The sequence below is a fragment of the Silene latifolia genome, chromosome 8 (genome assembly GCF_048544455.1).
Source record: "Silene latifolia isolate original U9 population chromosome 8, ASM4854445v1, whole genome shotgun sequence".
Classification (NCBI taxonomy): domain Eukaryota; kingdom Viridiplantae; phylum Streptophyta; class Magnoliopsida; order Caryophyllales; family Caryophyllaceae; genus Silene; species Silene latifolia.
Genome location: NC_133533.1, coordinates 25,417,221 through 25,433,472, shown reverse-complemented (window position 1 = coordinate 25,433,472; position 16,252 = coordinate 25,417,221). Strand labels below are relative to the sequence as shown.

The 16,252-nt window shown below is 36.7% G+C and overlaps 2 protein-coding genes across 2 annotated transcripts; both read right to left on the bottom strand.

The window, feature by feature from the left end:
• Positions 1-2,299: 2,299 nt before the first annotated feature.
• Positions 2,300-3,990, bottom strand: LOC141596591 (uncharacterized). The gene has a single exon (XM_074416792.1). The coding sequence runs from the start codon at positions 3,324-3,326 to the stop codon at positions 2,529-2,531; it is 798 nt and encodes a 265-aa protein (XP_074272893.1). The 5' UTR covers positions 3,327-3,990; the 3' UTR covers positions 2,300-2,528.
• LOC141596590 (uncharacterized) lies at positions 3,968-13,627 on the bottom strand. Its single transcript, XM_074416791.1, has 14 exons — positions 12,722-13,627; positions 12,201-12,287; positions 11,231-11,346; positions 10,376-10,426; positions 9,367-9,538; positions 8,684-8,989; positions 8,382-8,585; positions 7,552-8,031; positions 6,718-6,927; positions 6,155-6,340; positions 5,770-5,933; positions 5,532-5,684; positions 5,147-5,225; positions 3,968-4,693 (listed from the first exon to the last, which is right to left on the bottom strand). Exons 1-14 carry the CDS (start codon positions 13,142-13,144, stop codon positions 4,247-4,249), a joined length of 3,078 nt encoding a protein of 1,025 aa, XP_074272892.1. The 5' UTR covers positions 13,145-13,627; the 3' UTR covers positions 3,968-4,246.
• Between the last annotated feature and the right edge of the window lie 2,625 nt (positions 13,628-16,252).

Here is a 16,252-nt window from a genome sequence, read left to right as displayed (position 1 = left end):
ATATGGACTAGGTAAATCCAATTATAAGTATGGCGTATGGGGCACTTTGCAAACTAGGTATCGCCTTAAAATCTCCTTTGTGACGGTGACAAAAAAGTGCTCATTTCATGATAAAAGGTGTGATCATTTTAAACGAGAATTTCTTTGCTATTATGTACACTAGAACATGTATTATTTTTTGATTTTTTGGTGACGAGGGATCCACAGCCGCTACCTTTGATTCGCACTAGGTAAACCCCGGGTATAAGTGATGGTCTTCAAACAACATATACCAAGTAAGTCACTCAAGAGTCAAGACTTCAAGAGTGACAAACTCAAAGTCTAGATTCTAGAAAGCATGCCTCAGACCATAATAAACATAATAAACACTCCACAACATTGCTCTGGAGGTGGTTAAACCTAAAACCCTGAAAAATTCACCAAGTTTTAACCAATCGATTACATCCTTGCGGACATATATTAGTTTTTATCCACCAAATAAATAGACATTTCTTTATATACTCTCGTCCACGTCAAAAGTAAATGATAAGAGTATAAAAGAAAAACAATAAATCTTGCTTAAGACGTTTTTAAGTTAAGATCACTAACAAAGACCTGGTAAACGAGTCAATTGAGGGTCTATTTGGGTTCGGGTTCGCAAGAACTTGCATCGAGTCGGGTTCAAGTCATTTTCGTATGTGTTGTTTTTAAGTTATTTGGAGATAACAATCAGTTTCTGATAATAAAAATTCGAGTGGGTTTGAATAAGGTTGGGACAATTTGGGATTCGGGTGCTCAATTCGGATGAAGGTTGGGTCAGTTTTGTCAAGTCTACTTGCAACTTCTTTCTCATTTCCACGTTAACTAAAAACGGTTGTGAGTGCCACCATATCTTAAAGACGGTATTAACTATATTAACCAAGAATTTGTGAAAGAAAAAAGGGCGTAAAGTAATCACAAATTCTCATTATAGACGGACACTATCCGTCTATAGCTATAGACGGATAGTGTCCCCCTCACAAATAAAAGTGAGTAGTGCAAGTGGATGAGAAATGGATACCCCCACTTGCACTACCCACTTTCATTTATGAGAGAGACACTATCCGTCTATAGCTATAGACGGATATTATCCGTCTATAATGAGACGGACTGTAAAGTAATTTCAAATACACTGCAACTAAAATAAAGTATAATAAGAGTAAAAGGGATAGTGGCTAAGGTCAGATTTTCACGGGAACAAAGTACTGAAATACAGTAAAAATTGCTGCCAAAAAAAAAAAAAAAAGTCGAAAATCATCCACTGTTCGGGGGTAAGGGACCCCGGTAGCCCCCAAAATTCACAACTGAAACGTTACTGGAATTCTGGAAATGAGAAAGACAATTGCATGGTGGAAGTGGAGTGAAACAGTGAACTAGCTCACTGTCAAATGTCAGCAATGTCAACCCTGTATTATTAATATGATGGGGGACTGGAGGTAGTACAATAGTAGCAGTAGCATTGCAGTTGGTAAAATTGGTAGCCTACCAGAGCTTAGATTTGCACACCTCAGCGTATCCAACTTTAAACCAATGCCCTTCAACTACATTACGTTTTACGTTTACCCTCAGAATTCAGACAGACAAGTAGTGAACAAAATACTGACTACGGATTATATGTCATAAGTCTTGGCCAAGTAGAAGGTTTATGATCCAAAAATGAAATAGGAAACCAAATGATCGAAAAAGAGGGTAAAATATTGTACAGAACAAGTGCTCTCTACTCAGTAGTACTCCCTCCATTCAACTCCACTTTGCATGTTTCTCTTTTGGACACTATTCACAAGCGGGCATTCAACTTCAATTTTCTCTTAATACATAAGTTAAAATATATTCATGTGGGATCTTATTTGATTCGTCTTTAATATTACATTAAAAATATCTAACTTTTATAATTTTTGCAAATACGTAGCTAAAGATATTTACTGGCGTAAAAAGTCGCGTTAATGAAGCGTGAAAAGCGATAAAGTAAAGTGGAGTTGAATGGAGGGAGTACACTATTGTAGATTTGTAGGTGAATTTGTGTTGTCGTTTTGGCGTGAGCAGACCATAATCGCTCTTAAATCAACCTTTCTTTGCCTGAAAAACATGCAAAAGACCTTTGTCACATAATATCGGTACATTACCATCCGCTTCTTGTAGAGCAACCCTTTTATTTCAATTTCGAATTCCCATTTATCTACTGTTTTTACTTTTTTATAGAGTTACCCTTTGTTTCATTTCCTAATTCACTTTATCATTCACAATGGACCAACAAAATGCAAAATTCCATCTAAAACGGGGATTGATAGTTCATAACATATCAACAAGAATCCTCTTCATTTCTCAAAAAGATTATCGATTTTACAAAATCGCTACTAATAAAGTGGTAAATGTCATGAGAGTTTTCAACAGCTTCACAAAGAATCTAAGATACTAGTAGTAGTTCAATCCTATTACAAACCAAAACACAAATACGACAAAACCGTCATACACAAGACTAACTGCAAGAACTCCTTAATCGCACCCATTAATCAACCCGAATTAAGATTCAATGCACCAAAAGCCCGAATAATATCATCATCAGAAAAACTAACATTCTCACGCCCCTTCTTCAACCCCAACCCACACAGTATCCTCCCAACTCCATCTCCTTCCCTACCATTCAACTCCCTCAGAACACCAGACGACGTCGTAGACGACGAATTAGTGGAGGCGGTCGACTCGCTCCCATCCGAATCACCTCCCCATGACTCACTCCCTGAACTCACCTCAGAAACTCCTCTCCTATGACTCCACCTCTTCACCTTCCTCTCTCCCATCATATCCGCGTATCCAATCGCCGATACGCCGAAAAGCGAAGACTTCACATCTCCTACATCAATCAGAGCCGCACCGACATTAAGCACGCCTTGGTACCTTCCAGAAGGACGGCGAACCTGCACCGCGACAAACTCCGGAACTCCAAGATGGCTCACCGGAGAGATGACGTGGCAGAGGAGTAATCGTACGGAGCCTAAGAGCGCGTCGGTGAGTACGCCGACGGCGAAGATATCGACGGTGACGGCGGAGGTTTCGCCGGAGAGAAAGTCGCTAGAAACGCGGAAGATGAATTTATCGTTCCAAGTAGGATTATCAGCGCCGATACGATCGATTCTTGTACGGAGTTTTGAGTTAGGGTTAATGTATGCGACGGCGTAGGTTTGCATTCGTCGGAAGTTTGATGATGGCGGTGGTTTGAGGTTTTGTGCGGAGATTAGGTTGATTTCGAGAAGGTGTGTGTCTTCTTGAGGTGGTTGTCGCGACGGTGGAAGTGGTGGTGGGTTTCTCATTTTTTTGATTTCTTGGAGGAAAGAAATGAAGGAATTAGGGTTTTGTGGTGGTTTGGAGGAATAATCAATTTGGGGATTGAGTGAATTAGGGTTTTGCGGTGGTTATGGCGGTGGAGAGAGGATGGGTTAGCGGAGGTGAGATGGAGGAGAGAGAGAATAAATGAGAGTAGCTTATTTATTTATTCCGGTTTAATTTGGTGGGGACTGGAAGGTTTTATACGGAGTAACGAACTAAAGAGTAAAGACCAGCTGTTGACTATTGAGTTTACAGCTGTAAATTATGGCACGGTCGCCACGGTGAAAGTGGGCTACTTGCCTAAATCCGATCAGATCAATTTTTTTTTTTTTTTTTTTTTTTTGTAACGAGGAACATCTCTCGTTAGCAGGGATATACCTTTGAGAGACCAAATCCCGAGAGATACGCAACAACACGGTAAACCGGACACTCTCTTTTAACAAACCCCGAAGATCCCGCCTGGAAATATTTATCTTGTGGTTCTACTTTGTTTGATGTGTTGCGGTTGTTGCATCTATCAAGCTTTTACAATGTCATAGACGGATTTAAGTTTTCGCGTACAAATCAGGTCTCAATTATAAGAATTACACAGGTGTGTTGGTAGAATCATATTCACGCCATCAATTACTCGTAGAAAATCAATATCAATTGCATAGACTTCTCATGTATAAGTAAACCAACGTACTATGAATTGTATGGACATTTGAGGCCTAAAGGATCACTGTTTTCTCCATTTACATACAAAATTCCCTCTTAAGAATATCATCCATCCTCCTAAATATTTCATCTATCATCAAATTAAAAAAGATAAAATAAAATAAAATTGATACAAAAGAATCAACAGTTAGATCCCTAGTTGAGTAGTTGGTCGACGAACTAATGCCTGGGAAGGAGCAACCAAATACTATCTCCTTGCCACGGCGCTTGTAGTATTTACCTTCCCTTCCGGTGGGGGTTTCTTATATTTGGCCAGAGGTTTATGGTGATGTCTATTTCGATTTCTTATTCTTTCGAGTTTTTCCTTACTTTTTCTCTTTTTTTCTGCATCATCTTTTTTCTTTTGGTTTATTTCCCTTTCCAAAATGCCTTGCCAGAAGATTTCTCCAGTTGAAGGCCACAACCACCGCCTATTCTTTTGTTCGGAATCAGCTTCTTCTGCTAAATCCTCATCCATGCTCTTTAGAATCCCGAAGTTAAACCACTTAACCCACATGTGACCCTTTCTCTTTTGAAGTTTGTGTTGTTCATGCATCAGACCGGTTTCGGGGTTGACATAAACCATGTGTCTTGCACTGTGGTAGGCCCATACATTTATCAGCAATTCGAGTACCCTAGAGTAACAATGCTTATCCTGCACCCGAGTTTTGTTGCATATCAGTTACTGATTAATATGCGGAATTAGAAGCATTGCAATCAAGCATGATACGTCTCATAATAAGCGTCTACTTCCCTAAAATACTAGACTTCAGTAGTTTTTTGGGGTTTAGATTAGAGGGGGCCACAAACAAAAGTTTGGCAGTAATGGATTTCGAACCCACGTCATGAGTATTACAATCAAAGACTTGAGTCACTTGACCAATTAGCTTAGCTGACAACATAACATATAACTGGAGCAAAAAACCATACTTCATTTGCCACAATTACATCAATTGCGGGGATGGTCTTTGCTATCCGTGAAATTAATTTTGTACGCACTGCCCTCCAATATGAAATTATATAGAATTCGAAAATTGGAAAAAAAGAGTTGTAGGCGACGATGCAAGTCACTTGCAAGAGGAGAACAATTTAGGTGGAAGGGACTTACTTTGTTCAAACTCAAACAGCAGTGCCCTGTCGAATGGTGTTCATTGTATATTTGGCTATCCAATGCATCGACAAACATCCTGAAAAAAACAGTGTCTTAGTAACAGCTCAAGCTCTAAACTCTGTTTAATAGACCTGGATAAGCTGACCCGATTCAAACCCCTAAAAAAGAACATACTAAACTGATTAGAAACAACTTGGCCAGAAAATGACTTATTTGAAAGAAGAATCTTATAACTACGACTCAACCAAAAATGTCCCGAATGATAACACTGACCCAAACCCAAGTTGAACTGCACCTGAAATGACCTGAATACGTAATGACCTGCAATGACCTGACAGGCCGACACAAATGGCCCATTTGCCAGCTATAGCATGTCAAATACCTTGCAAACATGACAAATTCCAGAAAAGACCTAGTTGGCAAAGCCCAGCTATGCTTTACAGACCAGGTATCACCATCCATGGGCATGGGCGGTAGAAAATCCCATTCATGCTTTATGCCGTACATCCTCTTCAGAGCATCAGAAAATGCTGACCTTCAGAGGCATATCATGACCGTCAGCAAAATACATGAAATCCCTGAAACTACTACTACTACAACAACAATAGTGATGGTATTACCTGCAATTACCAGCATTTACAGCATCACAAAATGACCAAAAATCTAACTTCAACGGATTCCGAGGATCCTTGTCCATCCGAACCCAAAAGTAGAAAGTGTCCCCATGTTTCTGCGTTTCAATAGCTTCCAGTAACGCTTTCTCTGCTCTACTGGACAAAGCTACCTGTTAAGATCAAAGACCATATTAACACCATCAAGTAAATTTAATAAGCAAACACAAAAAGAACAATTCCAACCCTGCAAAAAACTCCCCAGTAATTACTGGAAACACCAATAGGTGCATAATTACTTTACAAAGCAATGCCAACTAGATACTTTGTTTGAACTATAAAATCTACTGGTATTGGCAAGTACCCTTGGGGTAGAAAATAGGCGAGGAGATACCTTTGCAGGTGTTGCTCTCCAAGACTGGAAACCAATCCAGGCATTTTTGTGTATACTGTCGATGCGATTAGCTATTGCAAAATAAACTCCAAACTCTCCAAGAACATCTCGGTAATAAGAGTCGGAAAGAAGGGGGAGGCGAGAAGATGCATCAATGTCGTCCACTTTTCTACGCCCTTTCGTGGCCTGCAGGAATGACCAAAAATTTATATCTATGTACTACGGAATCATAATAAGCCACTACCCTTTGAAGATACAATATAAGGATCCAAAATTTTAACTTATTTATTTTAACAAAAACGGTTTCATAAAAGAGTTGTAAGAAATTGTTGAAATTACTTGCTAGCCATAACTCAAATTTTTTCTATTCCATTATTTCTTAATCCAAAATGTGTCCGAAAAATGTGCATAATATCCACGTATCTAAAGAAAGATACACTAATTGTAACATGTATATCGAATGTTCCACGGGCAGTTTCAAATCATAAGTCTGCCAATTGCCAAAGCCTCAAGTCAATATTTTAAGAACATGTGGATACAATATAGTAAAATCAACAACTTACCAGACCAACTCCACGATAGAGGGATTTATGATGCAAAAATGGCCAAGATCCTTCCCCAACATAGGGTTCATATATGCACAATGGTTGACCTGCTCTTTCAAGCTCCTCATCATCTCTTTCATGCAAATCGTTTTTTAGACGATCCACTTTCTTGGAATTTTTATACACATCCTCCCACGTTCCCTGAGGTTGGTCAGACCTATCCTTCATCTGTACAATCACCAGAAAACATTAAAAGTTTGCTGCGAGGAAAAAAGAGACGAATACAAGCATACTCTCAATGGTTTCAGAGAACATTCTTTTTTTCAAAGGGCTCAAATTGTAGTACAATGTTCCATTTTTCCAATGGAGCCACAGACTCAATAACTCTTTGGTTCTAGATTATGATGGAATAAATCAAATGGCTCACTAAAGTGGCTGCACTTCTTGCTCTTGTGAAGTACCGGTCCTTCGATGTTCATGACGCAATTTTCATCTTGGGTCAGTCAGAAACAGTCTCTTTGTGTTGCTAACACAAGGGTAAGGCTGCGTACAAACGATCCCTCTTTACCTCGCAATTTGCTGGACCCATTGAGGCATGGGGTAATGTTGTTGTTGGCTCAAATTGTAGTTCATATGGAAACGATGGTTAAATTGTCCAAAAGCTCGTTTGATCCGGATTCGGGGAGACCAAATAAGCCAGATATTTGGTTGTTCGTTTGGGTAGGTCACCTTAATTACCCGGACCATAGAAACCGCCAATGATCACTTCTAAAGAAAACCAGGGTAACTTGGTTTGCTTGGGAACACAAAACAAAAGGACACTATAATCATAGTAAAAGCCACTTATCTCACCTCTTGATCTTCTCTTATCTTGATTTCACTAGCAATATCGGCCCGTTTCTGCTCTTTCCAAATGCTATATACAAATTCATCATTTTTTGCAGTAGTGGAGACTGAGGGTTCTAGATTACTCGACCGCTCTCGAATCTTGTCCAAGAATATGCTACTACTCAACTCTCTATCCTTGTATATTGATCCAGGAATTATGATCGAGATGTTCCGTTGCCATTCGTTTTTATATTTGGGAGAGATTTCGGCAACAGATTTTGGGGCGGCTACTTCTGATGGTAATTTAAGCAAGTTTTCCAACACAAATGCATAACCTTCAACAGCTTCTACAACCATGAAGTTTTTCGCCGTTTCTTTCCCGATTGAAGCAACATTGTGAGCCAGAGGTGATAATTTCCCATTTGAAACTACTTTTGATATGATTGTACTCAGGACTTTAATATTCTCCTTTGGGAAAATAAAGCCATTCACCCTGTCCTCAACCTAAACATTATCGCAAACGAGGTCAGAGAGTTTTCCGGAATTAAACAACGCAATGCAAGTATGCAACCCTTGGGGAAAATACAAGTCATTTTCTGTTGTCTGTGTTTGAACTTTGACCCCTCATTTTCTCTTTGTAACTATGTACAATAGTCAAAGTTCCGCCTAGAAAAAGCAAAAAAATGGCTAATAGTTTGGAATAGAAGTAACATACATAGGGATGAGGAAATTAATATGGATGTAGTTGTTCCTCCTTATACCAAATTCTCAGTTAAATGGGGACCGGTAAAAAGGTCGGAGGTCGTACATTTCCAAAAAAGAAGAACTAAATTTCCAGAAGAAAAGGGACATACATATTTATGGATCATGGAAAGATTAGGTGCTATTATAAGCTTCTCATAGCGCATGGCTTGGATCAGAATATCAGGAAATGATTGCTCTTCCAAAAATGATCCATAAATGATTAGGTTGGCTGCCCTGAGGATATAATCCGCATTTGCATAGTGATCAGCGTGCTTTATGACACCCTCTGGATACTTCAAAGTTGCAGAAATAGCCTTCAAAAGAAAATTCAATATAATTAAATGACAAGTGATTTTAAAAACAAACGAACATTTTCAATGACAAATTATGAGTAAGGTGGCAAGTGTTATACCTCCACAGCCTTGGCATAGTTACCGGTTGAATCTCCAGTCAAAACAAATATTTTGAGACCAGAGCTCAAACCACCGTCGGAAGAAATATCTGTGAGAAGTGGCTTTAAAGCCTGTAAAATAAGGGCATGCTCTAGTGGTAAACCTTTATACATGAACTGACTTCCCACAACAGCAACAACAAAATCATCATCAGCCAGACCCATTTTAGATTGGAGCTGGGCTGTTACGTTTTCTGCCTTCCGTACTTCGGTCGGAGTTCCCGGAATGACAAAGTAATTTCCCGTGTCAAAAGTTGAATACATCATCTAATGCAAGAAATTTAAAACATTAGAAGTATAAACAGACGGATCAGTAAATAAGCTCACAAAGGCATTCAACATTAAGGTCTTAAAAGAGAAATGTTATAGCAAGCGCCATGCCAAAATTGTGTTTACAAAGACCAAGAACTAAAGCGGTTTCTAGTAAACTTTCAAAGAAAACACAATATATGCTGCATTTTATCATAATAGCAGAACGGTTACTAACATTTCGTCCTGTGGCATTAAGGCCATTTCGTTTCTTTAACAAATGGATATTCGAATAGAGGAATTTCACAATCAAGTATTTTCTGTGTGATATTAGGACAATGTGGTTATAACATCAGTAACATGGCCAATTTGCAAAAGGAAAATGCAGTTCTTACCGGGAGTGCATAATTTGGAAACACAACTACAGAAGCGCGGCTGAAGCTCTTTTTCCACTCACTGTAAATCTCGCTTGTACCATTCAGGGAGTATTGACTCAATTGAGTAGCAAGAGTCCTTTCGTGAATGGTCCATATAAGTGGTAATGACTTGAAGGGTTCCTGCATAAAACTGTAACAAGTATGATCATTCATTAATATATATGCTATGTTACTAAGACTCAGTTCGAAGTGTCAGACGAGGACAGGGTGCATAACCAAGTGTTGTACTCAACTATTCTATGGAAATTGTCGTGTTTTGGGTTAAAAATGAAGTGCGCAGGTGTCATATCAATGTCAGAGTCTCGAGTGTCGGACAATTTCAGTGTCGAATGTCGCATACCGCAACGTGAGGTAATATAAAGAGTCGGCTTACCATGTTACACATGTAAGCCGATCAAGGATGGTTAGGTAATATAGAATTATTTTTTGTTAGATCAATTTCATGAAACTATTATAATATTATATCACAAGCATTCTAGAAGACTAGAACAATAGTTTTTAGGTGTTATGACTTATGAGTTATGACGCAAGATCGTAACTGTAAACACTCTCGTTATCAATAATAATCAGTTAAAATCTTGTGTCCATAACTCTTTTGTCTTATGTGGTATCAGAAACCTAGGATAGTCTTCCTTGGGACCTTAAAAAGTGAAGCATCCTTAGAAATAAATAGTTAACGTCTAGGTGTATGTGTTTTCAAGCTGACTTAATATTTTCAACTTTTCTCATCAATTTTATGCTTTTTCATGTAATATCGCGAGCTTGCATAGAATGAGCGATACCAGAGAACCAGACAACAACAAAACCACAACCTAACATTCTGCAGGGACCAAGCTTTCTTCAATACACCAAGAAATGGAGTATCAGATGCCATAATTAAACAGCATTTATGCTCTTAAGAATCCACCAGAAAATCGAACAACACATTTACAACTGAGAAAGTATAAACATCTAGAAACAGTCATACCAGGAAAGGATGGCCTTCCCCTCTAGCGAGTTAACAAGAATACCATCGTAGCTGCAAAAGTAACAATACTAGTCAGTACCCTGAATACACGAAGGTATGCTTTCCTTGACAAAAGAAAAGTACATGAGCTCGTTAAAGCGCTAAACATTGATATGCCCATGCCTTATATGTAAAGCCCGGTTTGTGATTTTGGATGGGTGCAACTGGAGTTTCTTTTAGTTCACTACTAACTCCATCCCAACTTTTTTTGGCCCCGTTTGACTTTGATGGTCAACCGTCACCGATGTCAACTTTGACCATTAATTTTGTCAAAAAATATGAAACAATGTAACATTAGTCACATTTGATTTTTGAAAACAACTTTTTAAAATATCATTTTTAAAACATTATACAGGGTATATTCTGAGAAAATGGTGATAAATTTGTCAATATTTGACTCTCAAAGTCAAATGAGGACAACAAAAATTCGATGGAGGGGTACTAATATGCTATGTGAAAAAGTAAACTGAACTTTTATTTAGACTAGAACTTTCATAGCAGCATGAAACAGTGAACACCCGGTCATATTATCTGTTCCTGGTTGTTTTAATGGCCATATAAGTACTACTACTATAGATGAACAAAAAGATTAAACTTAAAACTATTCTTTCCAAGCAGAACTTCTTAGTAACGAGGTTCTTATCTTTTTATATTACACGCAAAGACTTAAATTTACCAACTATCTGTTATGTTAGGGGCACACAGGAATCAGTGTATAATCCGTTCCAAATATTGAAATATGACATACAGAAGGGTATTCCCCAGACAACACACATGATTTGTAAGACAATGCGATACAAGCAAATGTTAACTCACTTTAACCAATCTGTATTGTTTTGAGTCCGAGAGTTGTCTCTGAGTTCAACTAGGGTAACTGGGATTCCCATTTGTAGCCAAACAGCATGTGAAGGACCGTCTTCATTCGCAAAAATCTGGAATCAATCACGCAACTCATCATATAATTCAAATCAATATTAGAAGCATCAAGCACCATATGCAACAGTCAACTATTTTATGACCACAGATAATTTGTGAAAGGACTTCAATGTGAATAATTACGAGTTTACGCCGCTCTTTAGTTTCCGATTACCTTTTAAATAATAAAGTACTATTAGAACAGTATACACTTTCAGTAAAATTGTGTTAACAACTGTCAACCTCATCACTATGCTAACAACCTAGAGAGACTATTTTTAGATGACCCCTGTCTGTGTGGGATGTGTATAGAGAAGAGACAAACGGAGTAATCCTTTCTCAGTATAGGTTGAGTTTCACCATCCTACAAGAAAGAAGAAACGCCATCTCCCTAGACCAACCACATAATACATTAAACACCTCATAGAAGGGGTTCACATAAATCGCATTCTGAACTGCTCACGCCAACTATATGACACGAATAAACGAAGACAATGTAAGAGTCTCTAATCATAGTAGAGACTTATAAGAGCCAGGTCCCAAGCGTACCATTTTCTTTGAATTCATGTTCACAGGCTCACAGCATTGACTTTAATGTGCTAATTATAGTCCCCCAGTAACAATCAAATCATACCAAGTATCCCTTGTGCAAGAGTTCAAGAGTCGCGCTGTCTATCACTAATGTCCAAGGTTCACTCACCGGTACTCCCTTCATTCACTCAAATCATGCTACCATTTTATACTACATGCAGTTTATTCTCCTCAAATAATCATGAAACTAATAGTGTTGGATCTGATTTTTAACAATTCTACTCATACCATCCACAAAGAGCCAGGCTTAGCACTATATGAATAATAACCAGTAAATTACCTCAATTGAGTAACCAATCTCTTGCAAAGCAGCCGCCAAAGTCGACATTAGTATCTGATACTGATCAACAGCTAAATCTGCAAAAACCTTGAACGCAACACAACCCACATTGTCACTTAAACCATAAAACCACCCTCAAAACAACCACAGCTAGTTTACTTCAATACACATTACATTTGCATCCTAGAAGCTCAATTTCGCAACATGAGCTAATCACTATGACTTAAGTCAAAACGCATTACCATGCCGATTTTATACTAATCACACAACGGAAAAATCTTAACAAACCGTCTACCAACATGAGCTAATCACAATGACTTCATGAATTAATAAGTATGTATTGAAATATACTCCTTTCGTCTCAATCATACATTTTTTATTCTTTGTGAGGGTATTTTAATCAAAGGTAAACAAATGATCGTGACAAAGGGAGTACAATTCTCCTGTAAACACGAAAGTGAAAGATATTCTCGAACCAACAGAAGTCGAAAAAAATCCATAACTAACAGCTTAACACTCACCATAGCAAGCTTAGGTTTTCGATATCCAAATCTAATCCTTCTTCCATACACAGTAGACTGATTCAATTCAGCTGCTTCTTTCTTGAACTTAGACAAAAGTTTAGCAGGAGCAAACCTCAAATCTCCCCCAAATTCCAAACTATCAACAACATCATGCAAGTACAATAAATCACCTTCAACTAAACCTAAATCATTCCTTAAATTCCCAGGTTTCTCCTCTAATGAACCAGGTAAAAAAGCTTGAAAAACAACCATTAAAACTGAGAAAACAACAATGGTGGCAATCCATTGCAGGTAGCCTAATCTCTTTGGAAATCTAGATCTTTGTCTTTGTTGCTTTGAGAATGAAGCAACCCTCCCATTAATATGCTTGTTTTGTTGTTCATCTTTCTTCAACAAAACCCCATTTTCAAGGGAACCCATTTACTTGAGTACCATCAAAAACTCAAAAAGATTGTCAAAACACAAATTCTTATTTAAGACGGAGCTGTTTTAGCAATAAAACGGATATCTCCATCTTAAGAGAGACTAACTGTTGACAAAAGTCTGAAATCTTTGATGATATCAGAGAAAACCCAGATAAAAGATTCAAATTTTGTTAGTAGACTAATCTGTTTTAGCAAAAAGCTGAAAACTTTGATCAATGCACAAAAAACCCAGATTGAGAAACAAGATTTTCTGTGATAAATTGCATTAAAGAGAGTGTAGAATAATAAAGATTGTAACTTTGGTTAGTGTATTAGTGAAGTTAATCTTACAGTATAAAAGATTCCTGCTTTTATAGCAAGAAATTAATTATTTTTTAAGTGATTTAATAGTTGTTTGGTAGCTTTTTATGGGTTATTGCATAATGGGTTTTCTTACAAGGAAGAAAATCAAAGATTAAAATAGTGTTGTAGGACAAACATCAGAGAATTATGGAAGGTTTAAGGGTAATCTAACTTTATTTTATCTAATCCTTATTTTTATGGTATTTTTTCGACATGGTTGAATCACACATTCTTATTTAAGATATCACTAATGGTTGAATCACACATTCTTATTTAAGATGTCACTAATCACTATTCTTTTAAGAGAATGACAAATTGTTTGTCCGATACTATATACAAGTGGGTATCTATTTAATCCGTTTTAATCCTAAAACGGGTATTTCCGTCCTAAGCGAAATTTACTGTGGTTGAATATAAGTTATTATACACTTTTACCCTTGCAAATTGCGATCGTAGGTAATATTTACGTTTACGATTTGATGTCAATGTTTTTAAATATTGACATTAATTATAATTAATGTAATAAAAAGTACTGAGTATTTAAATATGAAACTAATATATTTATATTTGTTTTGAAAATAATTTCATAAAATAATAATTTCAATAAAAAACTGGGTAATATATATAAAGGGAAGAATATTGGTTTAGATATTATAAAAGGATTAATTAATATTATATAATAAATTATACTATTACCATTTGATTGGATGTGGAGGAGTATCAACTTTTGAGATCAGAAAATATTATTAAATTAAGGAAGAAAATAATGAAATTGATAATGGAATTTAGATGGCAGGTTGAATTCTTGAGTGTGATTTGATTATCTCAGTAATAGTCTTTTTCCTTCTTTATTAAAGAGTAGACAAAGAAGTCATGTGGCATAATGACTTGTCTTAAATTGTTAGATGTCACTAATTTTTGTCACGAGAATCTTATGCATTTTTTTTATGAAGATATCTTTGTTGTTCAATGGATAAATCTTAGAATATACGTAATAGTTTGTGAACAGTGGCGTAACCAGAAAATTTAATCAGTGAGATTTTAACGTAAATTTAAGAACTGCCCATAAAATAGAGGGGTCTTACATAGTAAAAAAATTAGTATAATTGTACATATACGGACATACAATACGGTAAATCTACAAAAAAAAACTGTGGGATCTCAAGACCCCATTTTTCATAAGGTGGCTACGTCACTGCCTGTGAACCAATCATGTATATCAGGTAAATCACCCGAGAGTAAAAGAGTCAAAGTTCAAAACATAGGCTCGAATATAAACATTTCACACAATTGCTCTTGAATATGCTTGAACGTGGATTCTTTGAAAATTTTAATCAAATTTAAACCACTAAGCTCCATTGTGTATACTTTTAAGTTACTCGTTTGCTTACTAAGGAAAAATTACAAATAACCACCATGTATTTGCGTATTTTTACAAATTACCACCACGTATTTACATTTTTACAAATAACACCCAATCTTTCATGTATATTCCCGAATTACCACCGTATATTTGTCCCGAAACTCGTTTTTCTTATTTTCCGACTCATTAGGTAACGATTTATGTGAAATACCCATATTACCCTTATTTGTTACTCCCACACACATCCCTCTTTCATATTAATCCCCAAATACCTTATTTCCCAATTGATTCCTAAATCCCTAAATCTCAAATCCTAAAATCCCCAAATCTCTATCCCTAAATCCTTTCATTCCCTGAATCTCCCTCTCTCTTTCACTCAAATTTCTTTATCTTAGTAATAATGGAAAAACACAGAAGGAAAATAGAAGAAACGAAAACCTATATCAGAAGAAGAGGAGGATTTATTAGCAGCAAAGCATAGATTTGTTGAGGAAGAGATATTTGTTCTACAACCATGAATATAATGGCCAAAAATAGAGAGAAAAGTGTTACTGTGCAGTAACTTTAGTTGATATGAAAGTCTAAAGCGGCTCATTTTTGTATCATGATAGCTTAAATTTGAGGATGCACATGTCATAAAGTGAACAAGTGACTAAATGGGACTGTCAAACTCACAAATATTCTCCCGAATTACATCTGCAAATGCAAAAATGACGGATGTTTATGGTGTCAACAATTTTAAGAAAGGAAAGAAGTAGTCATATGTTGTGTGGAGTAATTGATAAGGGTAATTTGGGAATTTCACATATATCATTACTTAACGAGTCGGAAAATAAGAAAAATGTGTGTCGGGACAAATATACGGTGGTAATTCGGGAATATACATGAAAGGTTGGGTGTTATTTGTAAAATTGTAAATACGTGGTGATAATTTGTAAAAATACGCAAATACATGGTGGTTATTTGTAATATTTCCGCTTACTAATTGTAGAGATGGACTTACATGGGCGTTTTTGGGCCCATTGTAATCCCAAACACGCAAAAAAGTCAAGTCAGGCTCAATCTAAATCGACAATCGTAAGATATTTAATCATTTTTATAAGAGAAAATTGTTAATTACGGCCTTTTATAAATCACTTTTTGAAAATTACAGCCTTATATAATTTTTTTTTAAAATTACATCCAAAATTTTACTTTTCTTCCAAAGTTGCACCACGATGCTATTTCCGGTGATTTTTTTTAAAAAGTGACCGAACTACCCTTTCTTCACAAACACTTGTTCTTCCCCAAAAATGACCTCTTTTCAATCAATTTTTCCCAGATTCTTCTAATTCAATGGATATTTTTTGCCTTGAATTATTCCCGATTATTAATCTTTCTACTTCATGTCCTTCGCAT

What these genes read in the sequence shown, in the direction of transcription:
- LOC141596590 (XM_074416791.1), bottom strand. Translation starts at nt 13,144, where the DNA reads ATGGGTTCCCTTGAAAATGGGGTTTTGTTGAAGAAAGATGAACAACAA. An exon ending in GAAAACCTAAGCTTGCTATG is followed by an intron (nt 12,288 to 12,721) that starts GTGAGTGTTAAG and finishes GTTGCGTTCAAG; the next exon opens with GTTTTTGCAGATTTAGCTGT. An exon ending in GTAAATGCTGGTAATTGCAG is followed by an intron (nt 5,685 to 5,769) that starts GTAATACCATCA and finishes ATGCCTCTGAAG; the next exon opens with GTCAGCATTTTCTGATGCTC.
- LOC141596591 (XM_074416792.1), bottom strand. Translation starts at nt 3,326, where the DNA reads ATGAGAAACCCACCACCACTTCCACCGTCGCGACAACCACCTCAAGAA.